We start from the raw sequence: 18200 nt of genomic DNA on the forward strand, positions 1-18200 counted from the left end.
CGCGAGCAGGCGTCTGCGCGGGAAAGGAAGCGGTCGCGCGGGAAGGAAAAGAGCCCCGCGCGCCGGTGCTAGAGAGGATTAGAGAGAGACAGAGAGATAACCGGCCATCTTCTCCCTCCGTGCAGGCCTTCCCGCGCCGCCCCTGGAGCTCCTGTGCACCCTAGTCCGCCAGCCCGCCGCCGCCCCTAGAGGTCCCGTGAGCCCCCTCCTCGCCGGGCCACCACTGCTGGTGATCTCCTCGCTGCCCCTCACCCCGCCGCTCGGGAACCCCAAGGTAAGGTGAGGACGTGAGGTCCGCCCGCCCCCTGCTCCTCTCTCCTCTGCTTGGCTGTGCTGTACTCCTCTGCTTACTCCTCTGCTCGGCTGTGCTGTGCTCTCCTCTGCTCGGCTGATCTGTATAAATGACGAGAGTGTTTAGCTGAACTTGGTGTGCTACCATGATCTGGTTATCAATCTTAGAAGTACAAGTTATCTTCCTTCCTTTTTTTTTCCCATGTTTTCCCTCTACATGTATACTGCTGGATTAGTTTTCATGAGAAGGGGAATGAAATACTCAGTGGCTTTTTATCTAAATTTATAAGTAGTGCAGCAGGATTAATTTCACATGCCTCTGTTGCTCTTCATGTAGAATGTCGATCCAACAATGTGCTCCTCAAATTGAAACTGGTGTTACATCTCGGGAGGAGGTGAATGTCCTGAAAAGGAATTCAGATGATGTTGGATGGGAGTATGGGTTTCTAGTGGATGCAAACAACAAGGACAAGGTGGAGTGCAAATTCTGTGGTCATCGGAGCCAAGGAGGGGTCCATCGGTTGAAGGAACATGTGGCCAATGTTGGAACAAATGCGAAGAAATGCAGGAAGAGCACACAGGAGGCTAAAGACAAGTGCAAGAAATCACTAGAAGATTCAAAAAGGAAGAGGAAGGAGCAGGCTGTTCGTGAACTAGAGCTTAGAGAAGACATGAATGTTTCTCGGGTTGGAACAGAGGATGATGAAGTGACTTGTGTTGGAAGTTCAGAGCCTCACAAATTAGGACCCATTGATAAGTGGACACGTGCTATTGATCCTAAAGCAACAAAATCTGAGTCTTTGAAGCAACAGAAGCTGAACAAGGAACTTTGGAAACAAAGAACACATGAGGTGCATAAATATATTGCAAGATGGGCATATACACATGGTAATTTAATATTATGCATTTCTGTTTTACATTTCAAATTTGAATACATGCCTGAACTACACACTAATTAGTTAATTACACTTTTTTGTATCATATGTAGCCATACCATTCAATGCTTGTGACGATGATGAGTTCAAGCAAATGTGTGAAGCAATTGGACAGTTTGGTTCTGGACTTAAACCTCCATCTCTGCGTGATCTGCGAGAGAGTTTGCTAGATGAAGAATATGCAAGAACCAAGAGTTTGCTACAAGAACGTGAGGCTGAGAAGGTGCAGAATGGGTGCTCTGTTATGACTGATGCTTGGTCAGATAGGAAGAGGAGAAGTATAATGAACCTGTGCACTAACTGTGCTGATGGATCCAGTTTTATCAGCTCAAAAGAGATGTCAGATGTGTCACACACAAGTGAAGTCATATTTGAACTAGTGGACAAAGCAATTGAAGACATTGGTCCGGATGATGTGGTGCAAGTAGTGACAGACAATGCTTCTAACAACATGGGAGCAAAGAAGCTATTGCTTGAGAAGAGACCAAACATCTTTTGGACCTCTTGTGCAACTCACACAATCAATTTGATGCTCCAAGGAATTGGCAACATGCCACGGTTCAAGAAGGTGATTGACCAAGCAAAGGCATTAACCATATTTGTCTATGGGCACACAAGAACATTAGAGTGCTTGACACACTTCATAGAGGGGAGAGAGATAATAAGGCCAGGAGTGACTAGGTTTGCTCCAGCTTTTCTCACTTTGAACAGCATACTAGAGAAGAAGGACCAACTAAGAAAGATGGTGGTTCATAATAGGTGGGACACATTGAAGGATGTGAAGTCAAAAAAGGGAAAAGATGCAACAGCAACAATATTGAGCCCAACCTTTTGGAAGGATGTGAAGCTGTGTTTGAGTGTTTTTGAGCCATTGGTCAAAGTTCTTCATTTGGTTGATGAGGATGTGAAGCCATCAATGGGTTTCATATATGGAGAACTACTAAAGGCAAAGAGAGAGATCAAGGAAGCCTATGGCAATGTTCAGTCCCGCTACAACGAAGTTATTGCTATTATTGACAAGAAGATGAAAGGAAGACTTGATTCTCCATTGCATTTGACTGCCTATCTGCTGAATCCATACTACAGCTATGGCAACCCATCAATCTTTGATGATGCCACAATAACAGTAGGTTTTATGAGCTGTGTAGAGACTTTTTATCATCATGATGAGGACAAGCAAGATCAGGCTGTCAACACTAAACTAGACAAGTTTCATAATAGAGAAGGACCATTTAACAAGAAGCTTGCAAAGACTTGTGAAAAATTTGAGTACAACCCAGGTAACTCATATTACATGGCTGTTATAGAGTTGCTGCTATCATTATCATTATCAAGAGGCTAGTTAACTATTTAAGTGGCCTATGAAAAAGTACCTCGGCATCTATCCTTGATTGCCATGGCTGTTAACTATTTAAGTGGCCTATGAAAAAGTAACTCACTATGCTAGCTTCTAAATACATGAGTTGCATAATCTGTAAGCACACTCATGGTCTAAGTAACTTCATAGAGTAGTAACAGTACAAAACTAAATGCAATGAAACAAGTGATTAGCTAGTTAAGACTTAAAAAAAGAGAGTACCTCGCAGACGGTAGGCCACACTAAGATTCTGCATGTATCATACATTACATTGATCAACAAAACAGGGAATTCATGGCGACATGATATAACAACAAAGCCATTATTTCATCTAGCAAGCCAAAACACACACACACCAACATATTGCAGGTTGAACTGCAACCGCATCAAAGTTAATAATTACATGTTATTGCTATACACCTTATTGCAACTTTTTGTTATCCAGTGCTATTACATGGCTGTTATATAGTTTTTGCTCATTTATTTCAGCATCTTGGTGGCGGTTGTATGGAACTGAAACGCCCGCTTTACAGAAGTTGGCAACAAGGATCCTATCTCTGACATCAAGCTCTTCTAGTTGTGAAAGAAATTAGAGTACATTTGAAATGGTTAGTCCCTATCTACTGTCTAGATTTCAGCAGTAAACTTACAGGAATGAAAATAGTTATATGCTCTCATGTTTAATTTGTAGATACACACCAAGAAGAGAAATAGGCTTACTACAACCCGACTCAACAAATTGGTCTTTATTCAATTCAACTCCAAGTTGCTTAATAAGAAAGAAAGGATAGCGTCAAAGAAAACCACTGATGTTCTCTTGTCTAGTGAGACAACTGAAGCTCAAGGTTTTCTGTACGAGGATGGAGATGATTGTGCAATAGTTGTCTATAGAGATGAGGAAGATGAGGAGATGGAAGGTACAGGGATAACTTGGTCTGTTATTGGAGAAGCAGTAGGAGCAGACCAACAACTTGAGCTGCGTAGAAGTGCAAGAGTGATGCAGCTTTATGAAGGAGAAGAATTTGACTCCGAAGAAGAAGAGTTTGATGAAGATGAGGATGAATATATGGAACCCTATTGAAGAAGATATGGCAGTGGGGCTTTTATCATGTCATGTTTATCTTTTAATTGTATCTTTAACTTATGAACTTGGAACTCCTGCAGTAGTGCAGTCTGTGTGCCTGTGTTCTGTATTTTAAGAACTGAATTATGTGTTGTTCTGTACCATTTAATTTTCTTTGCTGCTACTGTTATCCCTACATGTTTGTTGTTTCAAATGGCTATCATTTGCTGCTGATAATGTCTGATGGATAGGAAAGGGCTAAGATCATTAAGATAAGTACCTAACCTGCTCTTTCCTATTTTTGTATAACTTGTATTGTTCATATGGTCTGCTGTCCATTTATATTTAACTACTGATATGGTCTGTTCTCCACTTGTATTGCTGCAGGACATCACATTTGTATTGTATCAACTATCAACTATGAACTAAGCATGAACATCGCTTTTCTATCAACTAAGGTATGTCTATTGGACCTTCTCTCTTTTTATAAAATTCACTCGGCAACTATATTTATATAATTTATTTAGTTATATATGCTGAGATAAAAAAATGTCAAAACGCCTAGGCCTGCCTAGGTGATGGGTCACCGCCTAGAAACAGCCTAGCGCCTAAAAAAACATTGGTGACGGCAGCCGTCGGCGCTGCCAAAAGAGCCAGCTGCAAGGGCGAGCGCACAGGCCACGCGACCGAGAACGCTGTTGACGCCTTTCAGAGCTCTTTCAGATGGGGTCCGGATCTACGAGTCGTGGCCCTCCGCCGCCTCTGCCGTGCAGAGCGGCGTAACCGCCATGGTTCCGGACTGCTCTCCTTTCCACACAACGACAGTGGCGACGAACTCCTCTCCAGTAGACGGCGGCAGCGACCCTATGCTTTGCGCGCGAAGGGGAACGTCCGCCCCAAAAGACCGCGCCAAGACGGGAGACCGCGCGGGAGGCTACAATAGGCGCGATGTCTACGACGCATAACTTTAAGCGGATTGGATGAGTTTTTTCGAAGTGCTAAAAGATTAGGAGGATGTATTAGGAGTTATTGAAGAAAGATTTTTTCTCATCTTGCTAAAAACCAAGAATTAGAAGAGGATTTAGAAAACTCTTGGAGATAGCTCTTACATCGTGGATCTAAGGGTCTGTTTGGTTCTAAATAAGTCACTTACTTATAAGTTAAAAAGTGAAATAAGTGACTGATTTTGTCAAACACCATCAACTTATAAGTCACCCCTGCTTATAAGAAATAAGCTGGTTCACCCCTGCTTAAAACTTATAAGCCACCCTTTTCCGCGTGGGGCCCACACTTTTCACTTAACAGGCATGAGCTTATAAGTCATCTACAACCAAACATGTATGACTTATAAGTCACTGGTTTTCAGTCACCTGACTTAATAAGGGTCCGTTTGGTTGGGCTTTTGGCCCCAAAAGCCAAAAGCCCAACCAAATGGGCTGCTTTTGGAGGCTGTCTTTTCAGAAGCAGCTGCTTTTTCGTAGTACATTTTTGAAAGCTGGTTTAACCATGCTTTTGGCTTTTGGCTTTCTGCTTTTCGAAATTGGTGGAATAAAAAGCTCTTCCATAGTTGTTTCAAGAGAGATAAAGATAGAAGGTGTATTTTATACTTGTTTAACCAAACAGCTTTCAGCTTTTCTACAGCTCACAACCCACAACAGCTTTTCTACAGCTCACAGTCCATAGCAGTTTTTTCCCACAGCCACAACTCAATCAAACACACCCTAAATCACCTAACTTATGGAAACCAAACGGGGCCTAAACGAAGTTGTATAGAAAAGGGAGGCAGCTGGCGCGCACAACCACCGCCATGATTCGCATGTGCCCCACCCACGAAGGGAGGCAGCTGGCGCGTACAACCACCACCATGATTCGCATGTGCCCACCCACGAAGCTGTTGGCAAGTCAACATATTGCTCCCTTGTTCAAAAAAAAAAGAAAAAAAAGATAAAGGAAACATCATCTATTTTTTGCGTCCCACTAAGAGGTGATGGGGATAGATAGGAGGAGGGTCGACCCATCTAGTGAAGCCACAGTTATCTGGACAGCTTGAATCCTGAAAACCCATCTACCAATAAGTACTACTAGAAACTACATGCAAATCTAAAAAAGGAGAGAGTTCAAAGGCAATACAAATCCTCGCGGGCATCTGAAGAAACGACGGCCTCCACCGTCATAGTCGTTGTACATCTGCACAACGCAATCCAAACCGTGGCGGCATTTTGGCCAATCTTCAATGCGCTTATCGTATGATCTAAGAGGTCTCTCACGGGTGAAGTCACTCTTCTTCTCCAAAGGAAATTCCTCTATTGCTTCTTCAAAAGAATCAGGACCCAGAGAATCCTCCCACACAATCGGAGGTCCCTTCCTCACCCCCTTTCCTCTCCCTCCACCTAAACCCTTTCCACTCGAGGAACCTGCGCTCGACATTTGCTAAAACTAAACCAGAAAACAAGTTGTGTGGATGTGGAGCAAGACATGGAGCACTATATATAGATATGAAGGCAGGTTCACCATGAATGCTACGTGACAAAAAACATGTGTGCCTACTCATTTATTGAATCTGAAAAGGCTAGATGCTTCATCTGAAAAGCCTACAACCATGACTGGTCATTTCATCTGAAAAGGCTACACCTGTGTTTTGTCACTACATCTAAATGCAGTACATCACTCTGATATTAATTCATTGCGTCTACAGATACAACAGTAAATGAATCTAGGCTTTTCAGTGAGTTTTCAAATAGACTAGTACCCCTTTCAGTGTCTGCAACAGTACTTGTAGCCCTTTCAGTGACTGCAACAACACAAGTAGTCTTTTCAGTGATACAAACAGTACCACTACAGTCTTCGGATAGTTAACGAAGTACATGGCATAAGACCATCTGAAATAAAATCATAGTGCATTACAACATAATAAAAAAATTCCAGGGAATAAGTTCTTCTGAAATAAAAGCAGAGTGCATTACAACATAGTAAAAAAAGTCCAGGGCTACACGACATCGCTCGTGAATGAACCAAATACCTACTGAGTGCAACGAGGCCACTTTCCCTTCCTCTCGGCATCGGGATTCTCCTCCATCGCCGCCTTCGCTCGGCGCACACGCTCAATCTTCTTCTCCCTCTCCGCCCGGTACGCAGCAACACGCCTCCTTTCCTCCTTTTCCTTATGCTCCTTTTCTATAGCCTCCAGTCTGCGTCTCTGCTCAAACCTCTCCTTAACCTCCGCATCCCACTCCTTCAGGCCTTCTAGACGCTGCTTGTCCGACTCCTTGATCTCAGTGTCAATCCACTGCTCAAAGTCACACAGTGGTGGAACGGTCTGCAAGAAAAACAAATTGTTACAAAACAAATAAATAAGCAATACTTAATATCACAAGAAAATTAATTAACAAAATAAAAATTCCTCACAAACGATGCACGGCGTTGTTGCTTTGTTGGTTCCCATGCATAATTGGGACATATCCAGTACCTCTGCCTATATGTTTCCTCATCTTCAGAGATGTCTACCTTGCAAGGATCACCACAAAAGCACATTGGTCGAGGAACACCTTCAGGGAGAGGCTTTAGGTCGTAGGGATTTGCCCTCTGGCGACCATAGCTACAATTGAAAGAATTTAGTCATATTAACGGAGAACCAAACCTAAACCTAGGGTTTTCTATTTGTTGCACAGATAATGAATAAACATTGGAATTACCTTGGAATACGAGCTTTACCACGCCTTGGCATCCTAACGTTACGAAGAAAACGCCTTGGTCATAACAAATTGAAATGTAATGACCAACAAATTAATAAAATACATAGTAACCCTAATGACCAACAAATAACTAACCCTAATGACACCTACAATAAACAAATAACCCTAATGACCAAAATAACTAGAAACCAAACTAACCTAACATGTTTATCACATATAACAGTTAAACAACAATGCACTCAATCATCCTAAGCCATACATTTTGCAAATGCAAACACAAATATACCAAATCACCAAACAACCATGATTCCAAATGATTAGGGACAATGTAAGCACATCTACGCGGATAGAATGGAGGAGGGGAGGGACCATTACCTCGAGGAAGCTTCGGGAGACGAGATCCGGACACCGGGGGTCGATTTTGGAGGTTAGAGTTTCGTAGGGGCCGTGGGGGATTTGGGAGCCGTGGGGGAATGGAGGAGGGGAGGGAAGAAGAAGAAGGGGCCTCGGCGCGGCCTAAAGGGTCCAGACCTCGGCGTTGAGTCGGGACACGCCGAGGTCTGGAGGCTCGGCGTTAAGTGACCCAACGCCGAGCTTCTGGGCCACCGTTCTTTGTTGGGCCGCCTGGGCCGCGCTCCGGATGGGGCCAGAGCTCGGCGCTGAGTCCGACCGCGCCGATGTTGGGTACTTGGCGTCGGCTGACACGACACCGACGTCTCGGACCCACGCGCCAACGTGTCGACGACGACCCCGGTCTCCCGTGACGTGGCAGTACCTCGGCGTGGAGTGACACGACGCCGAGCCTCATATCTCGGCGTCATGTGCTAAGACGTCTAAAAATGATCTATTTTCAGAAATTGTTTTGGCGTTGGTATTTTTCTAGAAATTGTTTTCAAAAGAGACCAAAATACGAAAATTTTCACCATAACGTACTCCTATTTTAAACGAAAGCCGGGAAACACTGGACGACACAGGGCCACAAGGCAGCCATCACGATGGCCCCGTCCTCGCTTCCCCACCTCCTCTTCCTCCTTGCCTTGACGTCGTCCGTCGCCGTCCTCGCTGCCGCCGCCGCCGGCAGCGAAGGCGACCACCACGGCCTGACGCACATCCACCTTTACGTGCACGAGACGTACACCGGGGCGAACGCGACGGCCACCGCCGTGCTGCAGTCCCCGCTGGGCGCCAACTCGTCGTTCGGGAGCATGGGCGTGGTGGACGACGAGATACGCGTCGTCCCGGACCGGTCGTCGCAGCTCGTGGGGCGGTACCAGGGCGTCTTCTTCGGCACGAGCCTGGAGCTGGGCAAGGGCTACCTGACGTCCATCACGCTGGTGTTCACCGCCGGCGAGTACGGCGGGAGCACGCTGTCCGTGCAGGGCCCCCTGCTCGGGTTCACCGGCACCATCGAGCGCGCCGTGGTCGGCGGCACCGGCAAGTTCAGGCTCGCGCGCGGGTACATGCTCTTCAAGATGATAAGCAAGCCGACGCCGGAGACGGACGTCAACGAGATCAACCTGTTCGTGCTCATGCACCCTGCTGGCAAATACTAGCACACACCTTGAGACTTGAGTGAGTGGTGTGGGCTAGTGGCTACCGCATTACTGGGCAGTGGGTGAAGTGTCTATGTCCAATCAACATCAGAGCATACTGTTTTCGACGACGTGAAGTACATCCAACTGTTTCAGATTTGTTTGTCTTGATGAAACCCAGTAAACACGCAATTTCCTTGTCCTCTGAAAAAAGATTTCCTTGGCCTAAATTGAGGTGTTCTGTTTCTTGGGCACAGTCAATCATCAACCTTTGCTTATTCCTGTTGGGCTTCCTTATCTCTTTGTTCTTCCTAATCCAATGATGAACTGCATAGGGTCAGCAGATACACCTTCAGCTCTCCACCGATCCGTCATCTCTCTACACCTTCAGCTTAAAAAAAATTATAGCAGCCAATCAAGCAACTAGTTTGCCAAATCCAAATATGAAAACCTGGTAATGCGCAACTTCACCAGCGTACAATGGTACAAGAAGTTTTTTTTTTCGAGAACGCACTTAGCACATGTTTCCACAATGGTACGAGTATAACAAATAATATTTGTGTTGATTTCATCATTGTCATAGGCTCATAGCTATGAATGAAGGTTCTAAACCGTACAATGATTTAGTTCAGAACTGGGCCTCCTGCTTTGCTGCTTCTATGATTTTGAACATCAGAAACTTAATCAGAATAAGAGGATTCGGCGGCTTGCTTGCTTCTCTTCCAGATCTCCGTCCAGCTAGCTGGCAACCATGAGGTACGCGTCTCTGATCGCACGCATCTCCACAGCAGCATCCCGCATCGCCATTCGCTCTCTTGGCTGCTGCTTTGAGCAGGAGACGCCGAGCCGGATCACTGAAACCAAGCACTCCTCGCTCTGGCTTCTAATTTTGGCAGCATCAGCAGTATCTTTTGCCTTAGCTTCTTCATGCAGCCAGATTACTGGATCGGCTATCTCCGAGGCTCCTTTGGGAAGAGCGGCTTCGGCGAACCTATGAAGGTCCAACGAGTCTTTGAACATGTCGTCAGTAGGGCTCCTCCCGGTGAACATCTCAAGCAACAGTATGCCAAGGCTGTAGACATCCCCAAGAGTTGAGACAGATCGACCCTCGCCATACTCTGCAGTGTCATTCAAATTTCGGACATTAGTTTATTTCGTCGATGGATTCAGTACACATGCAGAGGCAGCTAGACATGACAGAATGGAAGTTAGAGACCGAAGGTAACATTGTGAGTAGGAACTTCTGTTACCTGGAGCGACATAACCAATTGGAGCCCCTCAGTCCAGTGAAGCTGACTGAATTTAGCAGGGTTTTACTAGTGCCATCAGAAAGGATTTTCGATATGCCGAAATCTCTAACCCGGGCACTCATATCCTCTGCAAGGAGGATGTTACTTGGCTTGAGGTCGCAATGGACTACCGGTGGCTGACACTGATTGTGAAGATATTCTAGAGCATCCATGATGTCTACAGCAATGTCTAGTCTCTGAGCTAGGCTGAGCGTATTACTCAGAGTGTGTACTTTAGATACTGGATGCAGCCAATCATTTAGACTACCGTTCGGCATGAACTAAAAAACCAGTGCCTTGAATTCTTCACCTTGATGATTGATGCTTGAACAACAGGTGATGATCTTTATGAGACAACGGTGACGTACCCTTCGCAGTGCTATATGCTTGAACTCAAAAACTCAGCCACGAAACTTCTAGTGGACCCAGACTGTCGTATGTTAAACACCTTTACAGCTGTGGTAATACCTGATCATGTAAAGTGCATTTATAAACAGCACCATAGCTTCCTAGTCCGAGCAAATTAGCCTCTGAGAAACCACCAGTTCCATTTGACAATGCTTGATAAGAAACCCTTTCGTACTGTTCATCAATTAGTGTGGAAACGAGTTGGCTTGCCTTTCTTTGTCTGAACCTCTTGTGGATCAAATGAATAAGAGCAACTAGTATACCTAAGAATACAAGTGCGCCAATTGATATTAGGGTGGCCATAAGGGATCTTGACACTTGTCTTTTGTTATCCACAGCAGCCATGGAGCATGGAGCTATATGTAGTTGAGGCGCTCCGCCACAAAGCTCATCATTTCCGTGAATCGACAAGGACGTTGCATTTGCAAAAACACACCCTTTTTGCACTTCACCTTGGAGATCATTGAAGGACAAATCCAATTTCGACAATAGTGTCAGGTTCTGTAGAACTGCTGGAATCAAACCTGAAAAGTTGTTGTGTGCTAAATACAACTGTTGCAGGTTGCCAATACTAGCAAGGGCATCAGGAATACTACCAGAGAGCTTATTCATGGTCAGGTTCAGTAAGGCGAGACCTTTTAAGTTCTTCAGAGATTGAGGTATGATTCCCTCAAATGAGTTCTGATCCAGCAGCAGCCGTTCCAGTGAAATGCAATTTCCAATACTGTCAGGTATGCTGCTTGACAACTGGTTTCCTGATAGAATGAGTTGGTTAAGGTTTGCCAAGCTACCAACTTCAACTGGGAGTGGCCCAGACAATGCATTGTATGATAAGTCTAAGTACCAAGAAAGCTGAGGAAATTTTAGCACCTCTTTGGGAACTGAACCATTGAGTCGATTTGTTGACAGATCAAAGACAAATACATTCTTCAAGTTTCCCAGGCTCCTTGGAATGGGCCCCTCTAGATTGCCATAGTATGCATAAAGCCTGTTCAGCTGTGTAAGATTTCCTAGTGATGGAGGTATGAGGCCTGACAAGCTAGTGTTGTAAAGGCCCAACTCAACCAAGTTTTCTAGCCTACCAATGCTCTCCGGGATCGCTCCAAATATGGAGTTATTTTCCATCTCAAGTAATTTCAGACCAACCAAATTGCCGATGTCCGATGGAATAGCTCCAGAAATCCTATTGTCTCCCAGATAAAGCGTTTCGAGAGTCGTCGATAGGTTGGCGATTGAACCGGGCACTTTACCACTGAAAGAGTTGTTGCCAAGAATCAGATTCTGAAGCTGGCCGCAGTTCGTCAGGGAAGTGATGAACTCCCACCCTTGACTGTCGTTGGCTTGTAGCCTGTTGTGACCCAAGTCCAGGACAGTGAGACCTTGCAACTTCCCCAGAGCAGGAGGCACATGTCCAATAAATCCATTTCCTGCGAGGCCAAGTTCTATGAGAGCAGAGAGGTTGGAGACCGAAGGTGGGATAGCTCCACTGAACCGGTTGTAAGAGAAGCTAAGGGTTTCTATGCCAGGGAACCTGTCGCCAATATCAGCAGGGATAGTTCCAGACAGCATGTTGAATTCTACCCCGAAGTTCTTCAGCGATGACAGATTGTACAGGGACTGTGGAAGCACACCCTATAGGCTGTTCCCAAAGAGGAAAAGGGTCTGGAGGCCTCCAATGCTGCCAAGCTCATGTGGTACCGGACCCTCGAGTTGGTTGTGTGTCAGATCAAGGTAGTCCAGGGATGAAAGGTTACCTAGTGATCCTGGGATGGCGCCCGTCAGGCTGTTGTTGGCCAATAAGAGCCCCCGAAGATGCGTGAGCTTGTTGCCGAGCTCGACAGGGATGCGCCCATGGATTTGGTTGCTGCTGAGGCTCAACAGCAGTAAGCTGACGCAGGAGCTGAGGTTGGCGGGCAGCGTGCCGGAGAACGCATTGTAGCTCAGTCCAACACCTGCAGACGCGCTAGGCGGCCAATGCTCTCCGGGATCTCCCCCTGGAACCAGTTGGAGCTCAGGTTCAGCGTCCGCAGGAACGTGAGGTTCCCGATGGCCGGGGAGAGCGCGCCGGCGAGCCCGTAGGAGGGCAGGCTCAGCGACACCACCTGACCGCCGCCGCTGCACGCCACGCCTTCCCATCTGCAGACACCGGTGCTGGCGTTCCAGGAGGCCAGCACACCGGAGCTGCTGCTGCCAGCGAGCTCAGCCTTGAAAGCGAGCAGAGAACTGGCCTCGTCGCTGGCACTGCCGTGCGTTCGCCGCTGCCGTCGCTGAACGTGACGTTGCATTTGCAAAAACACACCCTTTTTGCACTTCACCTTGGAGATCATTGAAGGACAAATCCAATTTCGACAATAGTGTCAGGTTCTGTAGAACTGCTGGAATCAAACCTGAAAAGTTGTTGTGTGCTAAATACAACTGTTGCAGGTTGCCAATACTAGCAAGGGCATCAGGAATACTACCAGACAGCTTATTCATGGTCAGGTTCAGTAAGGCGAGACCTTTTAAGTTCTTCAGAGATTGAGGTATGATTCCCTCAAATGAGTTCTGATTCAGCAGCAGCCGTTCCAGTGAAATGCAATTTCCAATACTATCAGGTATGCTGCTTGACAACTGGTTTCCTGATAGAATCAGTTGGTTAAGGTTTGCCAAGCTACCAACTTCAACTGGGAGTGGCCTAGACAATGCATTGTATGATAAGTCTAAGTACCAAGAAAGCTGAGGAAGTTTTAGCACCTCTTTGGGAACTGAACCATTGAGTCGATTTGTTGACAGATCAAAGACAAATACATTCTTCAAGTTTCCCAGGCTCCTTGGAATGGGCCTGTTGAGACTTGCGGTCTCAGACGGTGAGGAAGTGGTAGGGGCCTCCGCCCGATGAATGCAGTAATCGGGCGGAAGCTTTGGAAGGGTTGGCACTGCAAGTGGGCGTGTAAGGGAATGACACGTAATGCTGTGGTTTCATTGATACAATCACCAACCTCTCGGTACTGTTATAAGTGTTCCCTATTTATAGGGCTCAACTACCACTTTTACAGAGTTTACAATAGTACCCTTCAACTGCTACAGTACATTCTCGGAATATTCCACTACTCGCCTTTCCTCTCGGGGGTAATCTTGTCATGCCGCCCTCAGGTACTGGGCCTGCACGATCAGCCGGCCCATCAGGCCTCAGGATTCGGCGATGGGCCTTTGGACCTCCGCCGTCGGTCTCCGCCCCATCAGGCCTCAGGATTCGGCGAAGGGCCTTTAGGCCTCCGCCATCGTCTCCGCCCCTGGGACGCCGAGGCCGCAGACCCCCGACGCCCAGTATTGCCGTCCTCCTGCTTGGGTCTCTGCCCCCAAGAGCGGAGGCCGAACCGGCGCGCCCGCGCCGTCCACGAGCGCCTTCCTCTGGTTACCTGCACACACACGTAGGTAACGTTGGCACTTGATTAGCCTTGCAGCGGGGCGCCCTCCGCCCCCTCCGCCCGGAGACGCCTACGAGCTAACCGGGTGGAGGCTGCGCCAGGGTCACCGGCAGCGTCCTGCAAGCAGTCTGAGAAACCGTCATCTTTCTGGGTCTGGAGGCGTGGTAGCTGGGCCTTTGCTTAGGTAGTTGGTCGGAGACGTCTTTGCGAACTGCTGGCCGCGTAGGTCTCCGCCACTCTCGGAGGCCGTGTTACTACAGGGCCCCACTTTTGAGACCATGGTCCGCCCGAGCGTGTCGTGAGCTCAAAACGCCCTAAGCAAGGACGTCCGCGGGGGCGAAGACTGCGCGTAGTCACGTCTCCGACCGATCCCCGCAGGTTCCCCCCTGGCCCGCTCTGGCGTGGCCGCTGGTCTTGTCATAGTAGCCGTTAGGCTGCAAAACTAGCCGTTGTCCTACGCTGTGGCCGTTTACACTGTATTGCTTTCCATCGTATACCTTGCAACTTCTCTGGAGATGACCGTTGGGCGGTAGGCGAATTCTCCGGAGATGACCGTTGTACGGTGGGAGCCGAACCGCCCGCCCGCGGCCTATATAAGGGCGGGGTTGGTGGCGGGGTCCTCCCCCGCACTGCTCATTCGCTTTCCTTGCCTCTGAGAAATCGCTCTCTGCTCTCTTCGCTTTCGCCTGAGCTGCCTTCGCGCGTTCCGTCTTTCCGCTTGCGTCTTCCGCCTAGGCTGCCGCCGCGGTGGCTTTCTTTTCCGCCTCCGCCCATACTCGCCAGCCCGCCTTCTTCGAACCCTATCGCCACCTTCTCGGCGTTAGGGCCGCCGGCTGGAGTGCACGCTTTGAGGAGTGCATGCTTGCCTCCGCCTCCGCGTTGGAATTTGAAAAGCTAGTGGAGGAGGATTTGGGGAGTGTCTCCGCGTCCGTCGGAGACCTGATCGCTGCGGATTCCATAGACATGGCGATAAAGTCATGGGATTTTGGCCCCTCCTCCATTACTGAAGAGGCGGTCGCGGAGATGTTGAAGGAATCGTATTTTCCTTCTTCGAGGGTAAAAATCCCTCCGCCTGGCCAGACTGTTCCGGAACCGGAGGAGGGATATGCGGTGGTGTTTCGGGACTTCTTCACCTGCGGCCTCCGCCTTCCTTACATCCCCTTCCTCCGCCGGGTGTTGGAGACCTTCAATGTCCAGCTCCATCATCTGACTCCTACTGCCTTCCTCACGCTCAGCAAATTCTGCTGGGCGTGTGTTTCTTATGGCGCCGAGCCAGATGCGGACACCTTCTGCGCTTACTACGAGCTGCAGAAGCAGCCGAAGAAGAAGAAGGAGGTGCGGGAGGGCAAGGAGGTGGAGGTGACCTACCAATATGGTAGTTGCACCTTTATGTCGAAGAGGAACCAAGGCGTAGACCGCCTAGAGATTTCTTTTTGTCAGAAGGGCAAGTGGGACCGCGGCTGGCTTGAGCAGTGGTTTTACGTGAAGACCTACGGGGTCCGCGGCACTACCGAGGATGGTGTGGAGGTCGTGGAGTATCCATTGACTTCAAGAATGGAGGAGATGGCGCCGCATACGCGCGTGGATCCGCCGGAGGAGATGTCTCCGGCGAGGAAGGCTTGCGACCGGGCTTTTGCAGCCGTGTGCCGCTACTCCGAGGGCCATGACCTGGTGGAGGAGATTATGGCCTCCAACTACTAGCCCCTGGGTAGAGACAAACCAGCCTTTCGGATGGAAAAGGCGAAGGTTCCTGTTTTTGGGCCGGAGGCCGGGATTCCTTTCCCCCGCTTTGGCCGGTCTTTAGGGGAGGGGGTGACCGAGGACAGCTTCGTTGCCGACGTTGAGGAGGCCACCGTCGGGTTGGTTGGCAAAATTTCCAAGCGTGAGTACATGTCTCAGAGAGCCGTGGCAGGCACCATGCCGCGGCTTAATCGAGTTTTTGAGGAGCTCGGGGTCGTCTACCGGGAGCGCGAGGTTCCCGTCGAGGTCCTGGCTTCGATTGAGAAGAAGAAGAAAAAGGCCTTCGCGAAGAATGTTACTGCGGAGGCCGAGTCCAAGAAGAGGAAGGGCGCCGCTGTTGCTCAGGCGCCTGCGAAAAAGAAGAAGAAGAGCGTTGCTCTGGTGATCGCGGCGGTCGCGTCTTCGGCCGGTAGTGCTGGCGTTGCCTCCGCCGACAGTGAAGATGTTCAGAGCTCCTCCGTCCCATCGGTGGACGTGCGGGTCGCGAGCGGCGGGGATCGCGGCTCTCCTGGAGCTCCGGTGTGCCCTGTGCGCGGCGCTGTGAGCGGTGCGAAGCGTCCAGAGGCCAGCGCTGCTCCAGCGTGCTCCTTGCACGGTGCTACGAGTGTCGCCGAACAGCCGGAGGCTAGCGCCGCTGATCCTATGCCCGACATTTTTGGTGGGTTGTATTCAAGTTCTGAAGAGGGTGTGGAGGTCGTCTTGCAGCATGCTCCTTCGTCTCCCGCTGTTGTTGCGCCTTCCCCCGCGCCAGCGGCCGACGTCGGGCAGCCGGAGGCCGTGCTTGCTGAGCAGGCCCCGGCGGCTCAGTCTTCTTCGAGCCCTCCGCCCGCTGGCTGAGGAGAGCCGGCCCTTTGGGCCTTCGCCGCATGATATGGCGGAGACTTCTACCCAAGGGGCTCGGCAGGCGGCCCAGCCTAGGCTTTTTATGAGTAAGTTTGTTTGGCGCACATTTTTGTGTTTACTGTCTTCGCTCGGTTTATTTGTTTATGTGTTCTACCAAGTGCTAATACCGTGTGCTTGTTGCTTTGTAGGTGATGTCATGGCTGGACTCCTCACCCCGGAGGAGCGAGCGGCCGCTGTCAGCATCAGGTTTGGTCCGGGGCAGCCGGGGCCGATGGCGCCGGGTCCGAGTGAGTATAGAGTGTTTTTATCTTACTCGTCTTTTGGCCTGTTGTTATTGCCTATTTCTGATCGGCCCTTTGACCTGAGTTGTTGTTGTTGTTATTTTTTTGCTACGCAGGCTCCTCCGACACTTCTATCTCAGGTTGGGAAGAGTGCTATCTTGGGGTTCTTGGAGACGTCGGAGGTGGTCTCTGGCAGTTGGTGTATGTATTGTGAGATTTGCTTTTCTCACCTTATGGTTTTGTGTTTGTTTGTTCTTCTTTGAATAGATCGTTTTCAAACAGCGTCTGAGGGACATGGATTTCTTCCAACTTCTCCATGTTCATCTAGAACACCAGAGCTTGGTGCGTCTTCGGCGGTTTGCCTTTTTTGGTGTATGTTCGCCTTTAGACTTGTTTTTGTTTCTATTGCTGATCGCCTTGGTCTTCTTCTTTCTGATCGCAGGGGTATCACACGGCCATTGTTATGGAAGAGCGCTGCACTCGCGAGGTCTCCGATCGAGATACTACGATTGAAGCGCTCAAGGCGGAGAACAAGCGCCTGGAAGATGAAAAAGGGGGTTTGGCCAACTCCCTTGCAGCTCTCCGCCTTTCTCTGGCGGAGAAGGAACAAGAAAAGGAGGCTTTGAGGGCCGATCTCGCCAAGGCCCAGGATGTAGAAGCTTTGTCCGCCGAGCAGGCCCGCAGGGTGAATGAGTTGGCCGAGGGTCTCCGGCGAGAGCTGGCCTCTAAGAAGGAATCCGCAGCTGCGGTGGGGGAGCAGCTGTCTTTGACGACGAGGCGTTTGGACTCGGTCAAGGGGGTCCTTGCTGCAACCGTTGGCCATTACCGGGCCATCGTCGCCGAGTTCAGAGGCGAAACCTCCGCTCCTCCGGAGGAAGACAGCGTCTACGCCCTCGCCTCCTGGCTAAAGCATCACCTTGCGAAGCTCCCCGGTCTGATCAATGGCTGCACGGACTATGGGGCGCTAGCGGGAGTAGCGAATTACGCCAAGCTTTTGGTGCGCGGCGGGTGTACACATACCGAAAGTATTCCGGAGGGAGCGCTGCCGGGTCCGGAGGAGCTTGGTGAGACTTCTCTTGGTTTGCGAAAATCTTTGAGAAATTTCATTGGATACTTTTGGGCTCCATTTGGGAGACCTGCTGCCCGGAAATTGGCGGAGGAAAAGAGGGCGAAGGTATTTCTAGTCTTTGTAGCCGCTATTTTTTTCTCATTGCTTTTTGCGAAGCTACGAAAGCTTTCATTGCCTGTGCCCCTGATATTTTAGCCTGTGCTACAGGATGCACAGAAGAGTCTTATGGGCAGGCCTCCACCATTTCCGCTCTCGTCGACCGCGGGCGATGCCTCCGCCACCGCTGGCGCTCC

At 49.2% G+C, this 18200-nt stretch overlaps 2 protein-coding genes and 1 pseudogene across 2 annotated transcripts; 2 read left to right on the forward strand and 1 right to left on the reverse strand.

Moving 5' to 3' along the window:
* Positions 1-629: 629 nt before the first annotated feature.
* On the forward strand, positions 630-3664 carry LOC136454257 (uncharacterized). The gene is made up of 4 exons (XM_066454742.1): positions 630-1179; positions 1280-2506; positions 3073-3122; positions 3275-3664. Exons 1-4 carry the CDS (start codon positions 630-632, stop codon positions 3662-3664), a joined length of 2217 nt encoding a protein of 738 aa, XP_066310839.1.
* A 4622-nt stretch (positions 3665-8286) lies between these two features.
* Positions 8287-9072, forward strand: LOC136449552 (dirigent protein 1-like). Its single transcript, XM_066449600.1, has one exon. It carries the CDS (start codon positions 8334-8336, stop codon positions 8889-8891), a length of 558 nt encoding a protein of 185 aa, XP_066305697.1. The 5' UTR covers positions 8287-8333; the 3' UTR covers positions 8892-9072.
* Positions 9073-9437: 365 nt separating this feature from the next.
* Positions 9438-18200, reverse strand: part of LOC136449549 (probable LRR receptor-like serine/threonine-protein kinase At3g47570) — a 28979-nt pseudogene continuing 20216 nt past the window's right edge.

Source organism: Miscanthus floridulus, chromosome 5 (genome assembly GCF_019320115.1).
Source record: "Miscanthus floridulus cultivar M001 chromosome 5, ASM1932011v1, whole genome shotgun sequence".
NCBI lineage: Eukaryota > Viridiplantae > Streptophyta > Magnoliopsida > Poales > Poaceae > Miscanthus > Miscanthus floridulus.